Raw genomic sequence first — 24682 nt, forward strand, 5'->3', positions numbered from 1 at the left:
CCAGATGGTCTTTATTTGGTTCCAGCAGCACGTCCCCTATCTGCCTGTAAATATGGAGGAGGGCAAAGAGCAGAGCTCGACGCCCAGGCAGCCAGGGGAATGCTGGGAGCTGGCGGTGGCCATCTTGCTCACGACGTTATCTCCCTCCCATATGTTCACCCCAGGCAGGCTCATCTAGCCGTAATTGACTTTCTCCCATGGAGCCCCAGCCTGTAGCTGGAGGCACAAGTGCACTCGTGGTGTCTGCTTTCACCCTGATAAAACGATTACACTCCTGCACATCTCCCCGGCTGTGGTGAGCAAGAGTGTGTTGGTGTGTGTGTGTGTGTGTGTGTGTGTCTAAGGCTGTGTCTGCCTATGTCTCTGTGCACAAGTATTTATGCTTTGTATCCATTGTCAACTAAAACAGAGGCAACAATATCGATTACAGTCCCTAAGATTACAAGAGCCATGGATTTGGCCTTACGTTACATAGACATAGACCTCTTTCATTACACGCACACCTTACGCCACAGCCCAAAATCACTGCATAAGGCTCCTATCCTCGCCGTCCTTTGTATTGTTTGCAGCACTCCTCTGGGCTTAGCCCTACTGGAGCCTGCTAAGGAGGATCTATGGCAAACAATGGTGGGGAATATTAAAGAGCAGCCTATTATTTCCTCTACCAATGTATCTCTCTCTGCCATTCCCCAAAGTATTTGAGTGACTGGCGACGGAAAACACTAGAAAGTCGCTAGAAGACCTGTGGCACCTTCCTAGAGCCGCCTGCGTTGCCCGGGATCACCTGCTCGCGGCAGCCCCTTTGAATTCAGGGGCGTTGATTTTCACCGGCGCTCATTAACTTGGTTAATTTTATTGAGGCCTGTCATGTTGCGGAGGGAGGGAAGGCGGTAAATTATTCATCCCCCTTGAAATGCAAAAGACAGATGAGGCGAGGGAGCGGCATTATGTAGGTCACTTTCTCTCGCTCACACAGCCGCCACACTGGAGGAGAGAGAGCGAGACAGAGAGAGAGAGAGAGAGAGAGAGAGAGAGAGAGAGAGAGAGAGGAGAGAGAGAGAAAGAGAGAGAGAGAGAGAGAGAGAGAGAGAGAGAGAGACCGCAACAGACTAGTGAGTGCTGCTGTTCCCACACTGTGGCAGGTATGGCTGTGGGTTCATAGAGTACACACACATAACATGGCCTTTAGATAAAATACTTAAAGGCTCTATATACAGATGTAGGATCTTACAGCAGGAAAATAATAATGATGTGGGGGGGGGGGGGGGGGTATCGTCGGACTAGGCCACAGTGTCCCCGACCCCCCTTGTCTCAGCCTCCAGTATCTATGCTGCAATAGTCTACATTATGTGCTGGGGGGCTAGGGTCATGTGTCCAATCTGGTGAAATTCTCCTGTCTTATCTGGTGTCCTGTGTGAACCTAAGTATGCTCCCTCTAATTCTCCCATATATCTCTCTCTCTCTCTCTCTCTCTCTCTCTCTCTCTCTCAGAGGAGGAGGACCTAAGCCCTAGGACCATACCTGGTGACTCCGGGCTGACCCCAGTCCACCTCATCGTGGTGCTGATCCAGTTTCTGCTGTCTTGCCTGCGGCTATGGAACCCTGACCTGTTCACCAGACGTGCTACCTTGTCGTGCTGCTGCTCCAGTTTCAGCTGTTCTGCCTGTGGCTATGGAACCCTGACCTGTTCACCAGACGTGCTACCTTGTCCCGGACCTGGTGTTTTTGACCCTCTCTCTCTCTCCCTCCCCTCCCTCTCTCTCTCTCTACCACACTGCTGTCTCGACCTCTGAATGGTAGGCTATGAAAAGCCAACTGACATTTACTCCTGAGGTGCTGACATTTTGCACATTCTACAACAGGGTTCCCCAACTGGCAGCCCACGGGCAGAATTTGGCCCTCTGGTGGTTTTATTTGCCCCCCCCAAGTTTTCTGAGCAAAAAATAAAAATGCATTTATTTTGTTTTTTCTGTTGTTTCATTTTCATTATTGGACATAAGACTGTAAAAACACCAGGAAATCAGCTCCAAGTGATTTTAATTTTGGAAATCTGTTCCCAAGGATTCCACAGCAAAATAGAGAGACATATGTGATCGTATACAAATAATAATATTTTATAATAATTGATTGGATATACAGTTGAAGTCGGAAGTTTACATACACCTTAGCCAAATACATTTAAACTCAGTTTTTCACAATTCCTGACATTTAATCCTAGAAAAGAAACTGTCTTAGGTCAGTTAGGATCACCACTTTCATTTAAAAATGTGAAATGTCAGAATAATAGTAGAAATAATGATTTATTTTAGCTTTAATTTCTTTCATCACATTCCCAGTGGGTCAGAAGATTATATACACTCAATTAGTATTTGGTAGCGTTGACTTTAAATTGTTTAACTTGGGTCAAACGTTTCGGGTAGCCTTCCACAAGCTTCCCACAATACGTTGGGTGAATTTTGGCCCATTCGTCCTGACAGAGATGGTGTAACTGAGTCAGGTTTGTAGGCCTCCTTGCTCGCACACGCTTTTTCAGTTCTACCCACACATTTTCTTTAGGATTGAGGTCAGGGCGTTGTAATGGCCACTCCTATACCTTGACTTTGTTGTCCTTAAGCCATTTTGCCACAACTTTGGAAGTATGCTTGGGGTCATTGTCCATTTGGAAGACCCATTTGCGACCAAGCTTTAACTTCCTGACTGATGTCTTGAGATGTAGCTTCAATATATCCACATAATTTTCCTTCCTCATGATGCCATCTATTTTGTGAAGTGCACCAGTCCCTCCTGCAGCAAAGCACCCCCACATCATGATGCTGCCACCCCCGCGCTTCACGTTCGGGATGGTGTTCTTCGGCTTGCAAGCGTCCCCCTTTTTCCTACAAAACAAAACGATGGTCATTATGGCCAAACAGTTCTTTTTTTGTTTCATCAGACCAGAGGAAATTCCTCCAAAAAGTACGATCTTTGTACCCATGTGCAGTTGCAAACCGTAGTCTGGCTTTTTTATGGCGGTTTTGGAGAAGTGGCATCTTCCTTGCTGAGCGGCCTTTCAGGTTAAGTCGATATAGGACTCTGATATAGATACTTTTGTACCTGTTTCCTCCAACATCTTCACAAGGTCCTTTGCTGTTGTTCTGGGATTTATTTGCACTTTTCGCACTAAAGTACATTCATCTCTAGGAGACAGAACGTGTCTCCTTCCTGAGCGGTATGATGGCTGCGTGGTCCCATGGTGTTTATACTTGCGTACTATTGTTTGTACAGATGAACGTGGTACCTTCAGGCATTTGGAAATTGCTCCCAAGGATGAACCAGACTTGTGGAGGTCTACAATTTGTATATAAACTTCTGACCCACTGGAATTGTGATACAGTGAATTATAAGTGAAATAATCTGTCTGTAAACAATTGTTGGAAAAATTACTTGTGTCATGCACAAAGTAGATGTCCTAACCTACTTGCCAAAACTATAGTTTGTTTCAAGAAATTTGTGGAGTGGTTGAAAAACTAGTTTTAATGACTCCAACCTAAGTGTATGTAAACTTCCGACTTCAACTGTATATAGCACTTTTCTACCAACTGAGGTACTCAAAGCACTTTACATATTCACCTCATCCACCATCAATGTGTAGCACCCACCTCAGTGATGTACGGCAACAATTTTTGTGCCAGAACTCTCACCACACATCAACTATCAGTTGGAGAGGTGAGGAGTGATATATTCCAATTAGGAATGAGGGGGACGTTTAGGTGGCCATGATGGAATGTGGTCAGGTTGGGAATTTAGCCATGACACCGGGGTGAACTCCCCTACTCTTGAATGACCACTGACAGTCAGGACAACAGTTTTAACATCCCATCGGAAAGACGGCACCCTACGCAGGACAATGTTCCCAAATGTAATCAAGGTTTAACATTATTATGGTTTAGTCAGATATTATATCTGTTTAGGCTTCTTGCGGTCAATTTGCAGTCCAAAAATATACATTTTTTATTATGTTCCGACCATCCGCTCAAGAAAAAATTGGCCTAGTTGATGATCCCTGCCCTACAACCACTGTATTATTATTTTAACCTGCTGGTCATCTATGAACGTTTGATCATCTTGAAGAACGATCTGGACTTAATGGCCATGTACTCTCATAATCTCCACCCGGCACAGCCAGAAGAGGACTGGCCACCCCTCAGAGCCTGGTTCCTCTCTTGGTTTCTTCCTTGGTTCCTACATTTCTAGGGAGTTTTTCCTAGCCACTGTGCCTCTACATCTGCATTGCTTGCTGTTTGGGGTTTTAGGCTGGGTTTCTGTATAAGCACTTTGTGACATCTGTTGATGTAAAAAGGGCTTTATAAATACATTTGATTTGATTTGATTATAATTAATGGACATATTTTGTAGGGTTTGATAAATTTTTCGTCAGGGCAAATCAAGTCTAACATTTCAAAGTGGAACTTACAAACTTTTCAAGCCTTTTTAAACGTTGAATACACTACCAGTTAGCATGTCCTGCTTTGCAGGAAAATTCTCAGCAACAAAAGAGTGATCAAATTAAAGGTCCTACATCTGTAGTGAACTACTTTTAACCCATAGTGCTCTGGGCAAGAGTAGTGCACCATGTATGGAATAGGGTGCCATTTTGAATACATAGACTGATGTCTGCTATCAAATCCCTTTCCCCAAGAAAGCGAAGGTAACCTGCCTAAATGACTACCGCCCCGTAGCACTCACGTCAGTAGCCATGAAGTGCTTTGAAAGGCTGGTCATGGCTCACATCAACACCATCATCCCGGAAACCCTAGACCCACTACAATTCGCATACCGCCCCAACAGATCCACAGATGACACAATCTCAATCGCACTCCACACTGCCCTTTCCCACCTGGACAAAAGGAACACCTATGTGAGAACACTGTTAATTGACTACAGCTTAGCGTTCAACACCATAGTGCCCACAAAGCTCATCACTAAGCTAAGGACCCTGGGGCTAAACACCTCCTTCTGCGACTGGATCCTGGACTTCCTGACAGGCCGCCCCCAGGTGGTAAGGGTAGGCAACAACAAATCTGCCACGCTGATCTTTAACACGGGGGCCCCTCAGGAGTGCGTGCTTAGTCCCCTCCTGTACTCCCTGTTCAACCACGACTCCAACACCATCATTACGTTTGCTGACAACACAATGGTGGTAGGCCTGATCACCGACAATGATGAGACAGCCTATAGGGAGGAGGTCAGAGACCTGGCAGTGTGGTCCCAGGACAACAACCTCTCCCTCAACGTGAGCAAGACAAAGGAGATGATCGTGGACTACAGGAAAAGGAGGGCCGAACACGCCCACATTCACATCAACGGGGCAGTAGTGGAGGGAGTCGAGAGTTTCAAGTTCCTTGGTGTCCACATCACCAACAAACTATTACATTTACATTTACGTCATTTAGCAGACGCTCTTATCCAGAGCGACTTACAAATAGGTGCATTCACCTTATAGCCAGTGGGATAACCACTTTACAATGTTTTTTTGTTGTTGTTGTTTTTTGGGGGGGGGGGGGGGGTTGGAGTAAAGGGGGGGGTAGAAGGATTACTTTATCCTATCCCAGGTATTCCTTAAAGAGGTGGGGTTTCAAATGTCTCCGGAAGGTGGTTAGTGACTCCGCTGTCCTGGCGTCGTGAGGGAGCTTGTTCCACCATTGGGGTGCCAGAGCAGCGAATAGTTTTGACTGGGCTGAGCGGGAACTATGCTTCCGCAGAGGAAGGGGAGCCAGCAGGCCAGAGGTGGATGAACGCAGTGCCCTCGTTTGGGTGTAGGGACTGATCAGAGCCTGAAGGTACGGAGGTGCCGTTCCCCTCACAGCTCCGTAGGCAAGCACCATGGTCTTGTAGCAGATGCGAGCTTCAACTGGAAGCCAGTGGAGTGTGCGGAGGAGCGGGGTGACGTGAGAGAACTTGGGAAGGTTGAACACCAGACGGGCTGCGGCATTCTGGATGAGTTGTAGGGGTTTAATGGCACAGGCAGGGAGCCCAGCCAACAGCGAGTTGCAGTAATCCAGACGGGAGATGACAAGTGCCTGGATTAGGACCTGTGCCGCTTCCTGTGTAAGGCAGGGTCGTACTCTCTGAATGTTGTAGAGCATGAACCTACAGGATCGGGTCACCGTCTTGATGTTAGCGGAGAACGACAGGGTGTTGTCCAGGGTCACGCCAAGGCTCTTCACACTCTGGGAGGAGGACACAACGGAGTTGTCAACCGTGATGGCGAGATCATGGAACGGGCAGTCCTTCCCCGGGAGGAAGAGCAGCTCCGTCTTGCCGGGTTCAGCTTGAGGTGATGATCCGTCATCCATACTGATATGTCTGCCAGACATGCAGAGATGCGATTCGCCACCTGGTTATCAGAAGGGGGAAAGGAGAAGATTAGTTGTGTGTCGTCAGCGTAGCAATGATAGGAGAGGCCATGTGAGGATATGACAGAGCCAAGTGACTTGGTGTATAGCGAGAATAGGAGAGGGCTTAGAACTGAGCCCTGGGGGACACCAGTGGTGAGAGCACGTGGTACGGAGACAGCTTCTCGCCACGCCACTTGGTAGGAGCGACCGGTCAGGTAGGACACAATCCAAGAGTGAGCCGCGCCGGAGATGCCCAGCTCGGAGAGGGTGGAGAGGAGGATCTGATGGTTCACAGTATCAAAGGCAGCAGACAGGTCTAGAAGGACAAGAGCAGAGGAGAGAGAGTTAGCTTTAGCAGTGCGGAGAGCCTCTGTGACACAGAGAAGAGCAGTCTCAGTTGAATGACCAGTCTTGAAACCTGACTGGTTTGGATCAAGAAGGTCATTCTGAGAGAGATAGCAAGAGAGTTGGCTAAAGACGGCACGCTCATTAGTTTTGGAGAGAAAATAAAGAAGGGATACTGGTCTGTAGTTGTTGACATCAGAGGGATCGAGTGTTGGTTTTTTGAGAAGGGGTGCAACTCTCGCTCTCTTGAAGACAGAAGGGACATAGCCACCGGTCAATGATGAGTTGATCAGCGTGGTGAGGTAAGGGAGAAGGTCACCGGAGATGGTCTGGAGAAGAGAGGAGGGGATAGGGTCAAGCGGGCAGGTTGTTGGGCGGCCTGCCGTCACAAGTCGCAAGATTTTATCTGGAGAGAGAGGGGAGAAAGAAGTCAAAGCATAGGGTAGGGCAGTGTGAGCAGGACCAGCAGTGTCATTTGACTTAACAAACGAGGATCGGATGTCGTCAACCTTCTTTTCAAAATGGTTGACGAAGTCATCCACAGAGAGGGAGGGGGGGGGGGGGGGGGGGGTCCAATAACTATCATGGTCCAATAACACCAACAAAGTTGTGAAGAGGGCACAACAATGCCTTTTCCCCCTCAGGAGACTGAAAAGATTTGGCATGGGTCCCCAGATCCTCAAAAAGTTTTACAGCTGCACCATCGAGAGCATCCTGACCGGTTGCATCACCGCCTGGTATGGCAACTGCTCGGCATCCGACCATAAGGCGCTACAGAGGGTAATGCGTACGGCCCAGTACATCACTGGGGCCAAGCTTCCTGCCATCCAGGACCTATATACTAGGCGGTGTCAGAGGAAGGCCCCAAAAATGGTCAAAGACTCCAGGCACCCAAGTCATAGACTGTTCTCTCTGCTACTGCAAGGCAAGCAGTACCAGAGCGCCAAGTCTAGGTCCAAAAGGCTCCTTAACAACTTCTTCCCCCAAGCCATAAGACTGCTGAACAATTAATCAAATAGCCACCCGGACTATTTGCATTGACCCCCCCACTTTATCCCTACCTACATATACAAATTACCTCGACTAACCTGTACCCCTGCACATTGACTCGGTACCAGTACCCCCTGTATATAGCCTCATTATTGTTATTGTATTGTGTTACCTTTTTTTTTTTTTTACTTTAGTTTATTTAGTAAATGTTTTCTTAACTCTATTTTCTTAAAACTGCATTGTTGGTTAAGGGCTTGTAAGTAAGCATTTCACGATAAGGTCTACACCTGTTGTATTCGGTGCATGTGACAATTACAATTTGATTTGATTTACTCTTGACTCTTGATTCTGCTTTGTGGTTTCGACAGTCGAACCCATGCATGTGCTCTTATGCCTGACAATACCCATCAGCAGCACCACATGAACACAATCTACTGTACCTCCTCCATCACAATCACACACGCCAGGCCACACAAAAGACACTTGTCATAGGTGCCTCACTCTCTGAGTGATCTGGCCCTCACTGGTGGCGGGTGTTGCTGGGGATACAAGTGACAACGGGCGTAAGGTCACGGGTCGGCGTGAGGGCGTTAGGGTGAAGCCAAGACAGGGAACGTTAACCATCAATGCTCAACCTCACAGGCACTGGCTGAAAAATCAATAAGATCTCAAGATCACGCACCACACTGAATAGACCTCACCACCACCACCTTCTTCTGGGCTATTGTTCACTCGACCGTTCATCATTGGTATTGGCTTATAGACAACCACTCAACTTCACATCTGAGTGCACCCTCCTGTAAGGAATACCAATGGAATAGTGTGGTTCTTTGTTCATTTCTCTCTCTCTCCCCTCTCGCTCTCTCTCTCTCTCTCTCTCTGTTTCTATCTCTCTCTCTCTCTCTCTCTCTCTCTCTCTCTCTCTCTCTCTCTCTCTCTCTCTCTCGTTCCTCTTTGCCTGTAAGACAGAATTACTGTATTCCACCCCACCCCCTCCTCGACGGGGGGCGTCTTTCGTCTCGGTAGGAACAGGCAGCCATTTTGGCTCGTGGCAAGGAACCTGATGGCGTAAATAAGGTTGCCATCAATCATTCTCAGGAGCCTGGCGGCGATAGAGCCTCTGATCCGAGCAGCAGCACTCACTCACAGGCACATTTAAAGACACAGACTCACTGGCTGGGCTTAACGTGCCAAAATGACTGGGGAGGAGAGGGAAGGAGGACTTGCAATTTACAGTACAGAGACTGTGGCTGAAGGAGAGGGACAGGGACGTCACCTGAAATAGACATGAATAGACATATTTCGATATCACTGCTATACGTGGTTCCTCATTTCTCCTATATGAATCTGATATAATCTGTGGATGCAGAACTAAATGAAAATCAGGAACCGACTTAAGGAAATGAGAGAGAAAAAGAGAATACATTTAGACACAAGTCAATATATGCCATGTGCGATCTTCCTATATGAATCTGAGATAGGATGAACTAAGGAATGCAGAAGCCAGATTTCAGAAATAGAGAGAGAGAAAAAAGAGAAGAGTATAATGAATAGTCTGAGACAGTAGGAGGTTGATTAACATTTAATAAAGATCCATGAACTCTATTCAATCACTGGGGAACTGTGAGAACGCCCAGACGGCTGGAGAGCCAGTGTGGACGGAGACGCTAGCGGAATGCTAACGAAAGCGGAAAGGTTGTAACTCAAGGGCAAAGATTAGCGAACATCCGCTATCATTCGCTCCCCACGGACCCCCACCATCCCCATTCATATCCTCGTCAACCCACCCCCAGAAACCGACCGGGTCCACGTCAATAGAGAGGAATTACCATTTACCCACAAAAATATGTTTCGCTAGTGTGAACCAATACAAAATCGATTGTGCTGAGGAGAAAACAGATCTTCATTGACCTTTGACAAAACAAGCACTCATCACATGCATAACGAAGGAAGGCTGTTTCATGGTGGAGATATCGATCGGCAACATCTCTGCCACCTGCTATGGTTATGCCTTCCCTCCTCCCTCTTCATGTCAAATCTTTACTTGGCTTCTGATGAGTCTTCCTCTGCTGGAACCACTGCCAGTCAAGTGAATTCATTAGTGAGACAAAAGAGAAAGTTGGGGATTTTAGAGATGCCTCTCACTGGCAGAGTAGTTAGGGTTCCATACAGCGTGAATTAGTCGACACGGACAGGAGCCAAAAAGCATTAAGGCTCTCTTGTCTTGTCTCTGTATCTCATTGAGGACACAACAGACTTTAATCTAATTCAAACTTAGAAAGAGGAGAGAGGAGAAAGAGAAGAGTGATAAAACAATTCAAGATTGAGAGAGTAGAGAGAGATAGAGAGAGATAGAGAGATTGAGAAAGAAAGAGAGACAGGCAGGGGTGGGAGGGGTAGAGAGAGAGAGAGAGAGAGAGAGAGATAGAAGACAAGAGATTGAGAAAGAAAGAGAGACAGGCAGGGGAGAGAAGGGGAGAGATAGAGAGAGAGAGATAGAAGACAGAGAGATTTAGAAAGAAAGAGAGACAGGCATGGGAGAGAGGGGTGGAGAGAGAGAGAGAGAGAGAAGGGAGAAAAGGTAGCCCAGGTAGGCTTCATTGTGAGTTAAATTAAATTATGCTAATAAGTGGATTTTAAGCCCTGTGTGAGAGTACTTTGTGGTTTAGTTACAGTATGTCTGGCAGAGTGGGGAGGGAAAGGGAGACCGCTGTATAGCATGTGAGAGAAAAAGTGTGTGTGTGTGTGAGAGCATACATGCATAATATTTGCATCCCCATCAGTGCTGGGGGAAATGACTGTAATGGGTTGCCATCCTCTTCTTCACCAGCCTTCTATTTGAAATGCCGCAGTGCCCTCAGTTGGCAGTGCCACTACACAGCCCCTGCCTGCTGTGCCAGGCTGACTTCGGAGCTGGAGAGGAGCCAAATCTGCACTACACTTCAGCCTCCACTGAGCCAGAGAGCAAGACAGACAGATAGCTAGACAGATGCACTGCACACCAGCCCTGCCTGGACATTCCTGGCTTCATGTTGTGGGCCAGGAGGAATCTGGAGGTGTGATTTGAATATTAAATATATTGATAGAAGTACTGGTTCATGAAATAATGTAGGCTCCTATATGGATACCAATGTGCACACCAGTATACACACACACAGAGACACACACACATGAGAGAGAGAGGGAGAAAAAGAAAAAGAGAGAGAGTGAAAGAGAGAGAGAGAGAGAGAGAGAGAGAGAGAGAGATTTAATGTTTATTTCACTTTTGTTTACTATCTACTTCACTTGCTATGGCAATGTTAACATACGTTTCCAATGCCAATAAAGCCCTTAAAATGAATTGAGAGAGAAAGAGAGAGAGAGAGAGAGAGAGAGAGAGAGAGAGAGCACCAGACTCTAAATCAATACTGAGGTTTCAGCCAGGGCATGTAGATGTGGGCTGCGGGCTGGGTTGTCAAGGTGACAGAGGAGCTGGGAGCTCTGTGGGCTGTGTGATGTATCGGTGGAGGATGAATGACCCCTGATCCACGGGTTGGTTGCTCTGCTGCTGGGCTGTGGGTAGGCTCCACTGGGCTACTCAGGCTACGCTAGCTAGCTAGCATGCTAACTCCACGCTGCCAAAGGGGGGGGGGGACTCCCACGCATTACAGAAGGGGCAGGAGGCTAGTGTAAAGGATCTCCATCTGACTGATATGAACATAATGCACTTTGCAGACCTCAACAGAGATTACAGTTAATCATATAAAAGAATGTGATCATGTATACACAATTGGTACAAAATAAGTGCATACTTGCAATATCTTGTGCTGATTTTCGATCACATGTGATTTGACTATACTGTACATCTTTCCCCCACATTTCTACTGATGGTGCCTTATGTGTTGGAGATAAAGACAGTAAAGAGAGAAGAACACTGATGTGACAGACACTTCCGCAATGTGTTCATGCCATCTGCTTAGCTTGGCACCAGCGCTGGCACCCATGGGTTCTCTCTGATGATGAAATGCCTGTGCCATGTTGAGCAGGCTCTGGGGGGCAGTGGGTGGGCACTGTGGACCTCTCCAGGGGGCTACTTGCCAAGTTGGCATGGCTGTGTGGCATGTGCCCACCAACACCCTATCACAGATTATTGTGAAATACACACTAATTACTTATTCAAAAATTGTGATAGGCACACACCATTCTTTTCATGTCCACCATGGACCAATTTTTTTCATAACGTATTCGTGTCTAGTACACGATTTTCATGTCCACCACATGATTTTGTTCATAATACATTCATGGCCAGTAACGTTAAACATTTTCCCAATTTGTTGTGGCTAACGTTAGCTAGGTGGCTAACGTTAGCTAGGCTAGGGATTAAGGTTAGTAGTTAAGGTTAGGGTTGGGGTTAAGGTTAGGGGTTAAGGTTAGGGTTAGCTAACATGCTAGGTAAGTAGTTAAGAAGTAGTAATTAGTTGCAAAGCTGCTAACTAGCTAAAGTGCTAAAGTCGTCAATCATGTCAATCAAACACGCAATGTTTGGGTTGCTAGACCTTGGCGTTATACGCCTACCCATCCTCCCCGACCAACCCTCCTATCGTTTCTGTCTTGAGTAACCTACTGCATTCATCTGTTATTGAAATGCACTGTATAAAAAATCGTGTGGTGGACACAAAAATATTGACTATCACGAATTTCGCATAAGTTATTCATGTCTGTTTCACAATAATTAGTGATAGTGGGTTGGTGCCCACAGGTAGAGGGGGTGCTCTATGTGACTCATACTGCAGTATGACCATGAAGGTTTAATGTGGCTCCAAAACATTCCAGCAGTCTCACAGTCAATGGGCATAGGATGAAAAACACACACGTGCGCAAAGTAGTTGTGTACACACACACACACACACACAAACACACACACACACACACACACACACACACACACACACACACACACACACACACACACTCACAGAGACACACAGACACACACACACACACACACACACAGACACACAGAAACAGACACATATGCATGCGCACAAACAAACAAACTGTGTAGGCTGGTGCAACCTCTGAACAGATTTGAAACTTTAGTTACTCTCCCTTTCACCAGAACTGTTGCCTGCACTCATTAAGCCTCCTTTAAACCACTCACTATGTACATCCTGTCCTTGGCTCTCTATTCATACATGGGACACAGTGGCCAACTTTAATTCTGAATGGAAAACACTATGCTGTGTTTGCAAGGCTTTCAGAGCTGCGTTTCCTGCAGAGACCATTCATACTTCAACGAGAAAGTGATTCAGGTATGACAACATCAAAAACTTTGCTCTGACTCATCTCCCAATACAGGCAGTCAGACACACAGACTGACTGAAGCAAATCCTCCAAGATTAAGTCTCCCTGCTGTGGTCTGTCTGTGAGTCAGTGTACGTGTGTGAGAGAAAAAGACAGAGACAGACAGAGATAGAGACAGATATAGATAGAGAAAAGCATATAGAAAGAGAGAGAGAGAGCGAAAGAGAGAGAGTGAGATCCAGGATCTAAGCTCTAAGACACGCAACCATTTCAAAGAGACCGTAGGGGGCTTCTCCTTGATATCCGCCCAACAAACCCAAGGTAGAGCCTCCAGAGGCTTCCTTCTCTCTCCCCTGCCTCCATATCCCACCACCTGCCTCCAGAGCCAGGCGGGCAGGGAGACAGGCAGGCGGGCATGCGGGCCCGCGCTGCATGACGCACACTGGCTTGGGCTGGTGTCATCAGATTGGAATCTCTCAGGGACCTAATTAACTTGACAGCAGGCCCCTACTATTCACTGATGAGGAGCAGAGGAAGTCAAGCCTTGGTTGGCTATGGTCTGTGTCTGGCCTCAATCAACCAGTCCACATTATCTTAAAAGCAGGCAGCTTTTCTCAGCCAGTCGAAATCATGAATCAGCATAATTGTTATGGATATACAATACTAGTCAAAAGTTTGGACACACCTACTCATTCAAGGGTTTTTCTTTATTTATACTATTTTTTACATAGCTGAATAATAGTGAAGACATCAAAACTATGAAATAACACATATGGAATCATGTAGTAACCAAAAAAGTGTTAAGCAAATCTAAATATATTTTATATTTGAGATTCTTCAAATAGCCACCCTTTGCCTTGATGACAGCTTTGCACACTCTTGGCATTCTCTCAACCAGCTTTACCTGGAATGCTTTTCCAACAGTCTTGAAGGAGTTCCCACATACGCTGAGCACTTGTTGGCTGCTTTTCCTTCACTCTGTGGTCCGACACACCCCAAACCATCTCAATTGGGTTGAGGTCGGGGGATTGTGGATGCCAGGTCATCTGTTGCAGCACTCCATCACTCTACTTCTTGGTCAAATTGCCCTTACACAGCCTGGAGGTGTGTTGGGTCATTGTCCTGTTGAAAAACAAATGATAGTCCCACTAAGCCCAAACCAGAAGGGATGGTGTGTCACTGCAGAATGCTGTGGTAGCCATGCTGGTTAAGTGTGCCTTGAATTCTAAATAAATCACAGACAGTGTCACCAGCAAAGCACCCCCACACCATAACACCTCCTCCTCCATGCTTTATGGTGGGAACTACACATGCGGAAACATGCCGGTTGGAACCAAAAATCTCCAATTTGGACTCCAGACCAAAGGACACATTTCCACTGGTCTAATGCCATTGCTCATGTTTCTTGGCCCAAGCAAGTCTCTTCTTATTATTGGTGTCCTTTAGTAGTGGTTTCTTTGCAACAATTCAACCATGAAGGCCTGAATCACACAGTCTCCTCTGAAGAGTTGATGTCGAGATGTGTCTGTTACTTGAACTTTGTGAAGCATTTATTTGGGCAGCAATTTCTGAGTCTGGTAACTCTAATGAACTTATCATCTGCAGCAGAGGTAACTCTGGGTCACCATTCCTGTGGCAGTCCTCATGAGAGCCAGTTTCATCATAGCTCTTGAAATGTTCCGTATTGACTGACCTTCATGTCTTAAAGTAATGATGTTTCTCTTTGCTTATTTGAGATGTTCTTCCCAAAATATGGACTCCCCCCCCTACCTTGTCACAACACAACTGATTGGCTCAAAAGCATTAAGAAGGAAAGAAATTCCACAAATTAACTTTTAAGAAGGCACACCTGTTAATTGAAATGCATTCCAGGTGACTACCTCATGAAGCTGGTTGAGAGAATGCCAAGAGTGTGCAAAGCTGTCATCAAGGCAAAGGGTGGCTATTTGAAGAATCGCAAAAACAAAACATATTTCGATTTGTTTAACACTTTTTTGGTTACTACATGATTCCATATGTGTTATTTCATAGTTTTGATGTCTACAATGTAGAAAATATTAAAAATAAAGAAAAACCCTTGAATGAGTAGGTTTTCTAAAACTTTTGACCGGTAGTGTACATACCCATTTTGCATCATAAAATATCCTTCATTTTTCTCTTTAATGGTTTCAATTTTGCAATTAAGGGACATTAAGGTGAAATATACAAGATTTGTAAGGGGTAAAACCGCTGACAACCTCTTACAGCAGCCCTTAATCAAGGTTTACAGGGTTTTTTAAGGGGCAAAACGTACCTTAATACCTCTGGTTTCAGTGGCACTTTACCCCTTTACCTCATCCACCTCCAACTGCGTAAAATTCATACTGTGTACTAGTCGATGTCCACGCCCCCGCAGAAATCTAATTAACTTAATTGTAAAAATCCCATTAAAAACGATTAGTTTAAGCTAGACATACGTGTTTTTTGCATTGGCTGCATCTCAATCCACCTCATCCGCCTATGTCGCACTTCTGCATTTGCGGTGAAAGGTGACAGAGCTAGAGCGGTGTTTGTCAGACCATGAGACATCCCGAAAATCTATCTTCTCACAAGATCGTCTGTAGTGTCAGAACGGTGTGGCCTCCAAACTACTAGGTGAGACTTTCAGGAACACCTACATGTCGGTTGTTTTGCTTTAGGACGCCCACAGGCCTCTTAAGACTTGTCTGAAGGTCCCCCGGTACCAGTTGAAAAATAATTATGGAAGTATACTGAACAAAAATATAAACGCAACATGCAATCATTTCAACTATTTTACTAAGTTACAGTTCATATAGGCCCACACACTTGGGAGCCAGGCCCACCCACTTGGGAGCCTGTTCCACCCACTGGGGGGGCCAAGCCAAGGGCTTTATTACAGAAATACTCCTCAGTTTCATCAGCTGTCCGGGTGATTGGTCTCAGACGATCCCGCAGGTGAAGAAGACGGATGTGGAGATCCTGGACTGGCGTGGTTACACATGACGTTGGAGGCGGCTTATGGAAGAGAAATGAACATTACATTCTCTGGCAACAGCTCTGGGGGACATTCCTGCAGTCAACATGCCAATTGCACACTCCCTCAAAACTTGAGACTTCTGTGGCATTGTGTTGTGTGACAAAACTGCACATTTTAGAATGCCCTTTTATTTTCCCCAGCACAAGGTGCACCTGTGTAATGATCATGCTGTTTAATCAGCTTCTTGATATTCCACACCTGTCAGGTGGATGGATGGATGATATTGGCAAAGCAGAAATGCTCACTAACAGGGATGTAAACAAATTTCTGCACAAAATGTGAGAGAAATAAGCTTTTTGTGCCTATGGAACATTTCTGGGATCTTTTATTTCAGCTCATGAAACATGGGACCAATCTTGCTTATACCTCTCAGATATAGGACAGACACTTCAGAACAAACTTCCTTTAGATTGTTTTGGGGGACTATCTGTTGTTCCATATAGTGAATCTGTTATTCAATGTGTTTGTATGGGATAATAGGATTAAGGCACAATTTATTTGTTCATTTAAAGTGTCTTAAAATTCTAAATCAAATAGCAAAAGGATCCTTGGTATGACCTTAGTAAAAAAAAAACTCTCTCTCTTACTGTCTGGGCGTGCTGTATTGCTGGGAGACCAACATTTTAACACCCCAGATTGAGAACGAACGTGTGTGTGTGTGCGGAAAGGGTGTGTGTGGGGGGGGTGTCTCTCTATCTGTGTGTGAGAGAGCGAGCGCTGAGCCTCTCACTGAATTCCAATAACATCTCATAGAAATGGGTGTTGCATGCCATAGACTGGATTATCAGGCAGGGGGCACTATGGAACAACCCCCATGTCTGTCCAACACTACATTTTAAATGTTTAGTCATTTAGCAGACGCTCTTATCCAGAGCGACTTACATTATCTATTTTTTTAATTATTTTTTTATACTGGCCCCCCGTGGGAATCGAACCCACAACCCTGGCATTGCAAACGCCATGCTCTACCAACTGAGCTACATCCCTGCCGGCCATTCCCTCCCCTACCCTGGACAACGCTGGGGCTCCCGGTCGCGGCCGGCTACGACAGAGCCTGGATTCGAACCAGGATCTCTAGTGGCACAGCTAGCACTGCGATGCAGTGCCTTAGACCACTGCGCCACTCGGGAGTCCACTACAGTGAATACGGGAGAGGTGAGTACTGTTGCAGCCTATAATATGACAAACAGCCCTCTCCTCTCCTATCAACAACCCCCTATCAACACCTCTCTCCACAGTCTCTACCTCCTGTGACCTACCCTCTCCTATGACCTACTGTCTCCTCACCCTCCTCAAACATTCCCTCTCGCACAAGTCTCTCTTCTCACCTCTGCTTGTCTTAGAGGACACCTCTCTCTCCTCTCCCGGCATTCATTTCATCCTCCCTCTCCTCCTTTTCTCTTTGCGTCACTCATTCCTGCTCTCTGCTTTCTTGCTCCTCTTATTCTATTCTCTCTGTTCTTTTCTCATCTACTTCCTCTCAGGTTTTCCAAGCGTCGCTCCGATTTCTTCTCACTTCTTCTTGCCCCTCTCTTTTTCAGTGCCTCACTCATTTCCCTCTCTCTCTCACATCTGTCTCTCACATCTTTCCCTCAGTCTGTCTTCTCCATCTCCTCTCTCCTTCCTCTCACCCCCCCCCCCCCCACCCCCCCCCCCCCCCCCCCCTCAACACAGTTCTTCTCAGTTGGGTTCCTGCACCCCGCAGTTTCTTCCCTGAATTCCCCTCTCATTACGATTAAAGATGTGCTCTAGGTGCTGCTCAGGGAAAGCCTGGAGCGTGAGGGTAACCTAGGTTCAAAAGCTGATAGCGGCAATTAAATATATTTCTTTAGTGACTGTGGTGGGGAGAGAAGCATAACGCAGATTTTTCAGACTTATTCAATGCAATGTTTTCACAGCAACAAATTGTTTTTTGGGGTGTTTTCTTTCTGGTACTGAGAAGAATAAACGGTGCCATGAGATACGGAGGGGAAAATACTAGGATTATGGACCTGGGGTTGTGCTACAATCATGTTGATGCTCTGCTGGTCTGGCTAAGCATCAGCTTTGTGGAGTAGTGCAATACAGACATATTGAATCTGTTCTGAGAGCTGTAGCTTTTTGTTTTGCTTTTTCGAGCTACATTGCCTCGTCTAATGACATTCAGAGCCACTGGATGTACCGAGAGCTGGGTGACAGCCCCGTCCTCCTCCTCCTGTCACACACAACCCTGACCCCCCCCCCACACACACACACACACACACACGGCCAGAGAGAGAGCGAGAGAGAGCGAGAGGAGCTCCCATCTGCGTAATGACATCTCACGCTTGGTTAGGGATCTGCAGGATAATTAGAGCCCTGGCGGGTGATGGATGGCACTGCAGCGGCTCGCGGCCCGCCTGACCTTGGCATCATTACGGGACGGCAGGGCCAACTGGACCGGCTCGAGCGCAGACGAGCAAGCAGCTGCTGGCTTTAATGGGACCATTTGTCCCCCCACCCCCCTCCCCCTCACATCCTCTCTCTCTCTCTGTCTTTTTTCTCCTTCTCTCTCTCTTTTGTATTACCCTGAACGGCTAATACTCCCCCTGTTTGGTTCTCTGGAAGGAGTGCTGAAACCTGCAGGACCACGGTGAAGGGTACAGTATAGGAGGAGAGGGGGCTGGCAGACATACTATCAGCTGGTCCGCAGATAGATGGCTCTTCCCAGACATGACAAAGACATTCCATGCCAGACAGGAGCACAGCTCATTGTCATTAGTGCCCTACTGTTGCACTTGATGTATGTTCTCCTGAGGACATATGATCAACACACCTATTAAAACTGCAACAGGCACTATAAGATGATGTTGTAGAAATAATGTTGTTTATGGCATAATCAGAGAGAAAGACGAGATTGGTTCAAACACAGTTTCATTGACGCAGTTGCATGCTGGCAGTACAAGATATCTCCAAGGCAACATGAAGGTTGCATTTGATAGTCACATAACATATCATAATGCTATTTTTCTCTCTGATTCAACAATATAATCCAACAAAAGGAAAAGAATAAGCTGAACTAAACCTTTACCATTCAATATTAAAGACCCTATGCAGTCTTTATAAAAAAATTTTTTAAATCATCACTGTTTGTCTAATAAATCACTGTGTGTGTTTATTTAATATTTTGTATCATTTATTTCCCTGAGCATCCTTTGGCCCTTGAATTGCTCGTGTGGGCGTTAGGAAACAAATTTTAAGATATTTACATACACAGCCCTGATTGGCTGATAGGATGGTCTAGAGCCCACCCCCTACCCAGATGAACAGTTATTGGTCTATTATAATCAGATCGTATTGTGACATCATGATGTGGGCCAAAAGTTTCATCCCACCTGAAATGCTGAAATTCCAGGCATTTTTTTCAAACAGCTCTTATATAAAAAGGGCATTATCATCATTTTCACAATTTCTGTGTTATTTCGACATCATAGTGTGGAAATATCATTAAAAAAAGGAAAATCACGTAACTGCCCTGCCCCTTTATCTCTAAAGAAATGTTATTTTTTTACCCTGAAGTCCATTTACACATTCTGCACAAAGCACTGATCCCAATGTTCTAATGTTTCAGCAACCTTGCCAGTCCAACTGCCTCAGACCCGAACATTACAAAGAAACTCCTGTTCACAATGTGTCATCTATCTGTGATGAGAGTAATTACTATGACTTTGACAATTCTAGACCAAATTTGGCTGCCTTGCTATGCTAGACTGTGTCCAGGTAAAACTCAGACATAATACTCTCACAATAGTAACTTCTTACTGCGGCGTGTCTGTATAGATGTTTTTATACAAGCCAGCAGGGGACAGTAAAACTTCAACGCTGTTCTATCTCTTTCCACAGGCACACACTGGAGCTTTTCATCCCAAGCAGCCTCTGTGGAGAAGAGATACTTAAAAATGCCTCTTTGCTGGCACAAGCAAATGCCTTCCTCTCATACTCCTCATCAAGCTATGGTATGAACACCGTTACTAAGACAAACACTGACAGTTTACCAGTGTGGGGTTTTCCTAGCTCGAGTGGAGAAAACCCTGCCTCTCAGCTAAACAATAGAGCTAACATGCTCATAGAATTCAAAATCCATGACCACAGTGTTCAGTCTCCAAATATTGTCTTGATGAGGACCCACAAACATCGGTTTACGGAGAGACATTTTATCAACTGAACCCTGTTCGTTTTTATGGATCTTGTGTAATTAGATGGTAGAAAGTGAAGACTTGTTGTAATTGATCAGTAAGTCTAATCTACAGTGAGTAAGAAACTAGGCTAAACCACCTGTCTGCTATTCTCAGATGGACACAAAACCCCATCTGATACCTGCAATTTTTGACAAGCTACAGGATGAGTTAGGAGAGTGTTCCTCTTCCTGAGCAGGTGTGTTCTGGGGAGAGAGGGGGTGGTCTGGTGGCAGCCTTGAGGAGAGGAGGAGCTGCAGAGTACCGCAGTGCCAGCCTCTCACCTTGTCATGCCCCCTCTGCTGGTATGGCTCACATGCAGATAGCAGGCTGGCGCTGCCCATCCCCCTCTGCCAGCCTCTGCCAGTGGTGCATGTCTCTGGGAGTGAGCTGTCAGGCTCTGAGGTGCCCACACTGGGCCTGGCTACTGCCTACAGTACTCCAGCCTCACAGGCTCTACTCCAGGGGCACCATGCCAAGACTGGGCCTGGATGCCTGGCTGCCAGTTCTGCCCGACCCTCACCAGACAGAGGGGAGGAGGAGGAGGAAGAGAGTGGGAGGAGGAGAGAGGAAGGAGGACTGTAGGAAGATGTGTGGGAGGAGGAGGGGATGGAGGTAAGAAGGGGAGGGGGAGGAGGAGGAGAGGAGTTGGTTGCTGAGGGACGGGGATAGAGAGAGACAGCATGAGAGGCAAGGAGACAGAAACAGAGGGAGGGTGGGAGAGATTGAATGCCAGTAAAGAGAGAGCGACAGCAAGAGAGGGAGAGGGACAGAGAGATACTAATGAGGCTGATGAAGTAACCTCCTGTGGCACAGTGGGTAGTGAGATTCATCTGCTCATACTTTTGAATGACTTTAGCTTCAAGCTTCTTTGCATGTCCATATTATTTTCTTCTCTCTTTCCGTTTCTTCTCCTGCTGATGAAGAATCTCTATCTCAACATTGTTTACCTCCTGTTCCCTTCCTGTTTCTCCTTTATTTCCCCTCCTCCAATTAATGTCCAATGACGACAGCAGGTTGAAAGACATTAGCTCACCCCGCTGAGATGATAAAAACGAACTTGTTGTTCGACTACCTCTCGATTCGTGGAAACCAAACAATACTGCAGACAGAATGTCTTTCTTTTCACTGCGAAATCAAACGGTCGCATTAGTTCTAAGGCAGGAGTTAGTTAAGCTGATCCAGACAGCTGTCATGGAAACAGATGTCAGTTCTGTTCCGAGGTGCCGCTTTGCTCCACAGAGGAGGCTGCCACGATGTTTGATTGTGACTCCCTCTGCCTTTCACCAAGAGTGGCTTTCCTTGATGTTTCCCAGCACAGAGGGCCCACCGTCGCCACCATAACACACATGATCGCTAGATTCGTTAGGAGAGAATCATTCTTCACACATCTTCTAATGCACATGACAAGAGTCAGCTGCCGACAGTCTCTGAACTGCGTCGGCACCAGATGTGGGGTAATGACTAGGACTCAGGATTCAGTCTACTCCTCCTCCCCCTGCATCTCACATCGATAAATAGCATTAGAAATGTCTCCTAAAGCCACACACAGAGAACTCAATATTATACCAAAAACAAGAACAGATTTTTAATGGATTATCTGGAAAACCTTAGGGCTTTGCCATTTTACAATATCTTTCCCTGTGGCAGTCAACACCCTGATATAATATCTAGATTTTATTGTGAGTTACTCATGCAGACAACACCCAGTGCTCTTAAAAGTCACCAACGCGGAAGTCTCTTCTGACATTCGCCGTGACTCTGACCCACCCAGAGTCTGGCAAGCGAAACTAACAACTAGGAGACAACAGCTAGTTAGCCACAAGAGCCAAATAGAAGAGGGGGTGTCAAACAGATGAATGCCTGAGCAGCATATTTGCTGATGGGGCAAATGTGTTGAGACGAAGCCCTAACGAGCTTCAGTCTGATGGGGTGAAGCGTCATGACTCCTCTCCACGCCGTCTCACATTGACCTCCGACTGCAGCCGCAGTATCTCCAACACCCAGCCCCAGACAGGGCTTCACATCTCCAGACAAGCCGAGAGCGCGCTGTGGAGAGGCCAGCCAGGTCAGAGACAGACACACTCATTCTGGTGCTCTGGTCAACAGCCTCATAGAAGGGAAAGGCTATCTGGAGATTTCTCTCTCAGCTAGAGCTGTCATTATTTTTCCTCACACACGTATAGGTCCACTGTCTAGACAGCAGCTTACTGAATGGATGAGACACGTACAGTGAGTGGAAAAAAGTATTTGATCCCCTGCTGAATTTGTACGTTTGCCCACTGACAAAGACATGATCAGTCTATAATTTTAATGGTAGGTTTATTTGAACAGTGAGAGACAGAATAACAACTAAAAAATCCAGAAAAACACATGTCAAAAATTTTATAAATTGATTTGCATTTTAATGAGGGAAATAAGTATTTGACCCCTCTGCAAAACATGACTTAGTACTTAGTGGCAAAACCCTTGTTGGCAATCACAGAGGTCAGACGTTTCTTGTAGTTGGCCACCAGGTTGGCACACATCTCAGGAGGGATTTTGTCCCACTCCTCTTTGCAGATCTTCTCCAAGTCATTAAGGTTTCGAGGCTGACGTTTGGCAACTCAAACCTTCAGCTCCCTCCATAGATTTTCTATGGGATTAAGGTCTGGAGACTGGCTAGGCCACTCCAGGACCTTAATGTGTTTCTTCTTGAGCCACTCCTTTGTTGCCTTGGCCGTGTGTTTTGGGTCATTGTCATGCTGGAATACCCACCCACGACCCATTTTCAAAGCCCTGGCTGAGGGAAGGAGGTTCTCACCCAAGATTTGACGGAACATGGCCCCGTCCATCGTCCCTTTGATGCTGTGAAGTTGTCCTGTCCCCTTAGCAGAACACACCCCCAAAGCATAATGTTTCCACCTCCATGTTTGACGGTGGGGATGGTGTTCTTGGGGTCATAGGCAGCATTCCTCCTCCTCCAAACACGGCGAGTTGAGTTGATGCCAAAGAGCTCGATTTTGGTCTCATCTGACCACAACACTTTCACCCAGTTCTCCTCTGAATCATTCAGATGTTCATTGGCAAACTTCAGACGGCCCTGTATATGTCCTTTCTTGAGCAGGGGGACCTTGCGGGCGCTGCAGGACTTCAGTCATTCACGGCGTAGAGTGTTACCAATTGTTTTCTTGGTGACAATGGTCCCAGCTGCCTTGAGATCATTGACAAGATCCTCCTGCGTAGTTCTGGGCTGATTCCTCACCGTTCTCATGATCATTGCAACTCCATAAGGTGAGATCTTGCATGGAGCCCCAGGCCGAGGGAGATTGACAGTTATTTTGTGATTCTTCCATTTGAGAATAATCGCACCAACTGTTGTCACCGTCTCTCCAAGCTGCTTGGTGATGGTCTTGTAGCCCATTCCAGCCTTGTGTAGGTCTACAATCTTGTCCCTGACATCCTTGGAGAGCTCTTTGGTCTTGGCCATGGTGGAGAGTTTGGAATCTGATTGATTGATTGCTTCTGTGGACAGGTGTCTTTTATACAGGTAACAAGCTGAGATTAGGAGCACTCCCTTTAAGATTGTGCTCCTAATCTCAGCTCGTTACCTGTATAAAAGACACCTGGGAGCCAGAAATCTTTCTGATTGAGAGGGGGTCAAATACTTATTTCCCTCTTTAAAATGCAAATAAATTTATAACAAAAATTTACATTTGTTTTTCTGGATTTCTTTGTTGTTATTCTGTCTCTCACTGTTCAAATAAACCTACCATTAAAATTATAGACTGATCATTTCTTTGTCAGTGGGCAAACGTACAAAATCAGCAGGGGATCAAATACTTTTCCCCCCCACTGTACTGAAGACTAAGTAGTATCTGCCAAAAGCTGACTAAGTAAAGTGGAGAAGATGAAATTGTGCACCAACTAGTCATAGAGAATATCACCAAGATCTGTTCATGTCAGAGCATACATGAATAGATTATCTTTGAAGGGTGTGTTTTTCTTTTAGAAGAGGGAAACGTTAATGTGACCACTAGTCCTAGTAATAGATTATGGGCTTTTGAGCAAGACCAATAATCCTTAGATCACACACACAAATGTCATAATGAGTAGTCATTATCTTATAGCATGCAGCATGTCTCACATAGAGGATGGATTTCTATGGATTATATGTCAGGAACCCTCGTTCCACAGAGTAGCCTAGTATGGAATGTGATTCAGAAAGCCAGTTCAATTCCGAGGTATTGGATTTGTTTTGATGAGCTAGAGCTCCATCTACTGTCTAAAGTGTACATTACACTGAGTGGTTACAGAACTGTTTTATCTGTGATTATAAACAGCCTTAAATGCTGATTGGCTGACAGCCGTGGTATATCAGACCGTATACCACGGGTATGAAAAAACATTTATTTTTACTGCTCTAATTATGTTGGTAACCTGTTTGTAATAGCAATAAGGCATCTCAGGGTTTTGTG

The 24682-nt window shown here is 46.0% G+C and overlaps 1 protein-coding gene across 1 annotated transcript in view; it reads right to left on the reverse strand.

The window, feature by feature from the left end:
- Window positions 1-174, reverse strand: part of myt1la (myelin transcription factor 1-like, a) — a gene marked incomplete at both ends in the record, with an annotated part of 9320 nt that extends 9146 nt beyond the window's left edge. Inside the window, one exon of the mRNA XM_084151028.1 lies at window positions 82-174. Within this exon, the coding sequence (XP_084007154.1) occupies window positions 82-174 (93 nt within the window). The remainder of the gene's footprint in view (window positions 1-81) is intronic.
- Window positions 175-24682: the final 24508 nt, after the last annotated feature.

The sequence above is a fragment of the Coregonus lavaretus genome (assembly GCF_964263955.1).
Source record: "Coregonus lavaretus genome assembly, chromosome: 33".
NCBI classification, from domain to species: Eukaryota; Metazoa; Chordata; class Actinopteri; order Salmoniformes; family Salmonidae; genus Coregonus; species Coregonus lavaretus.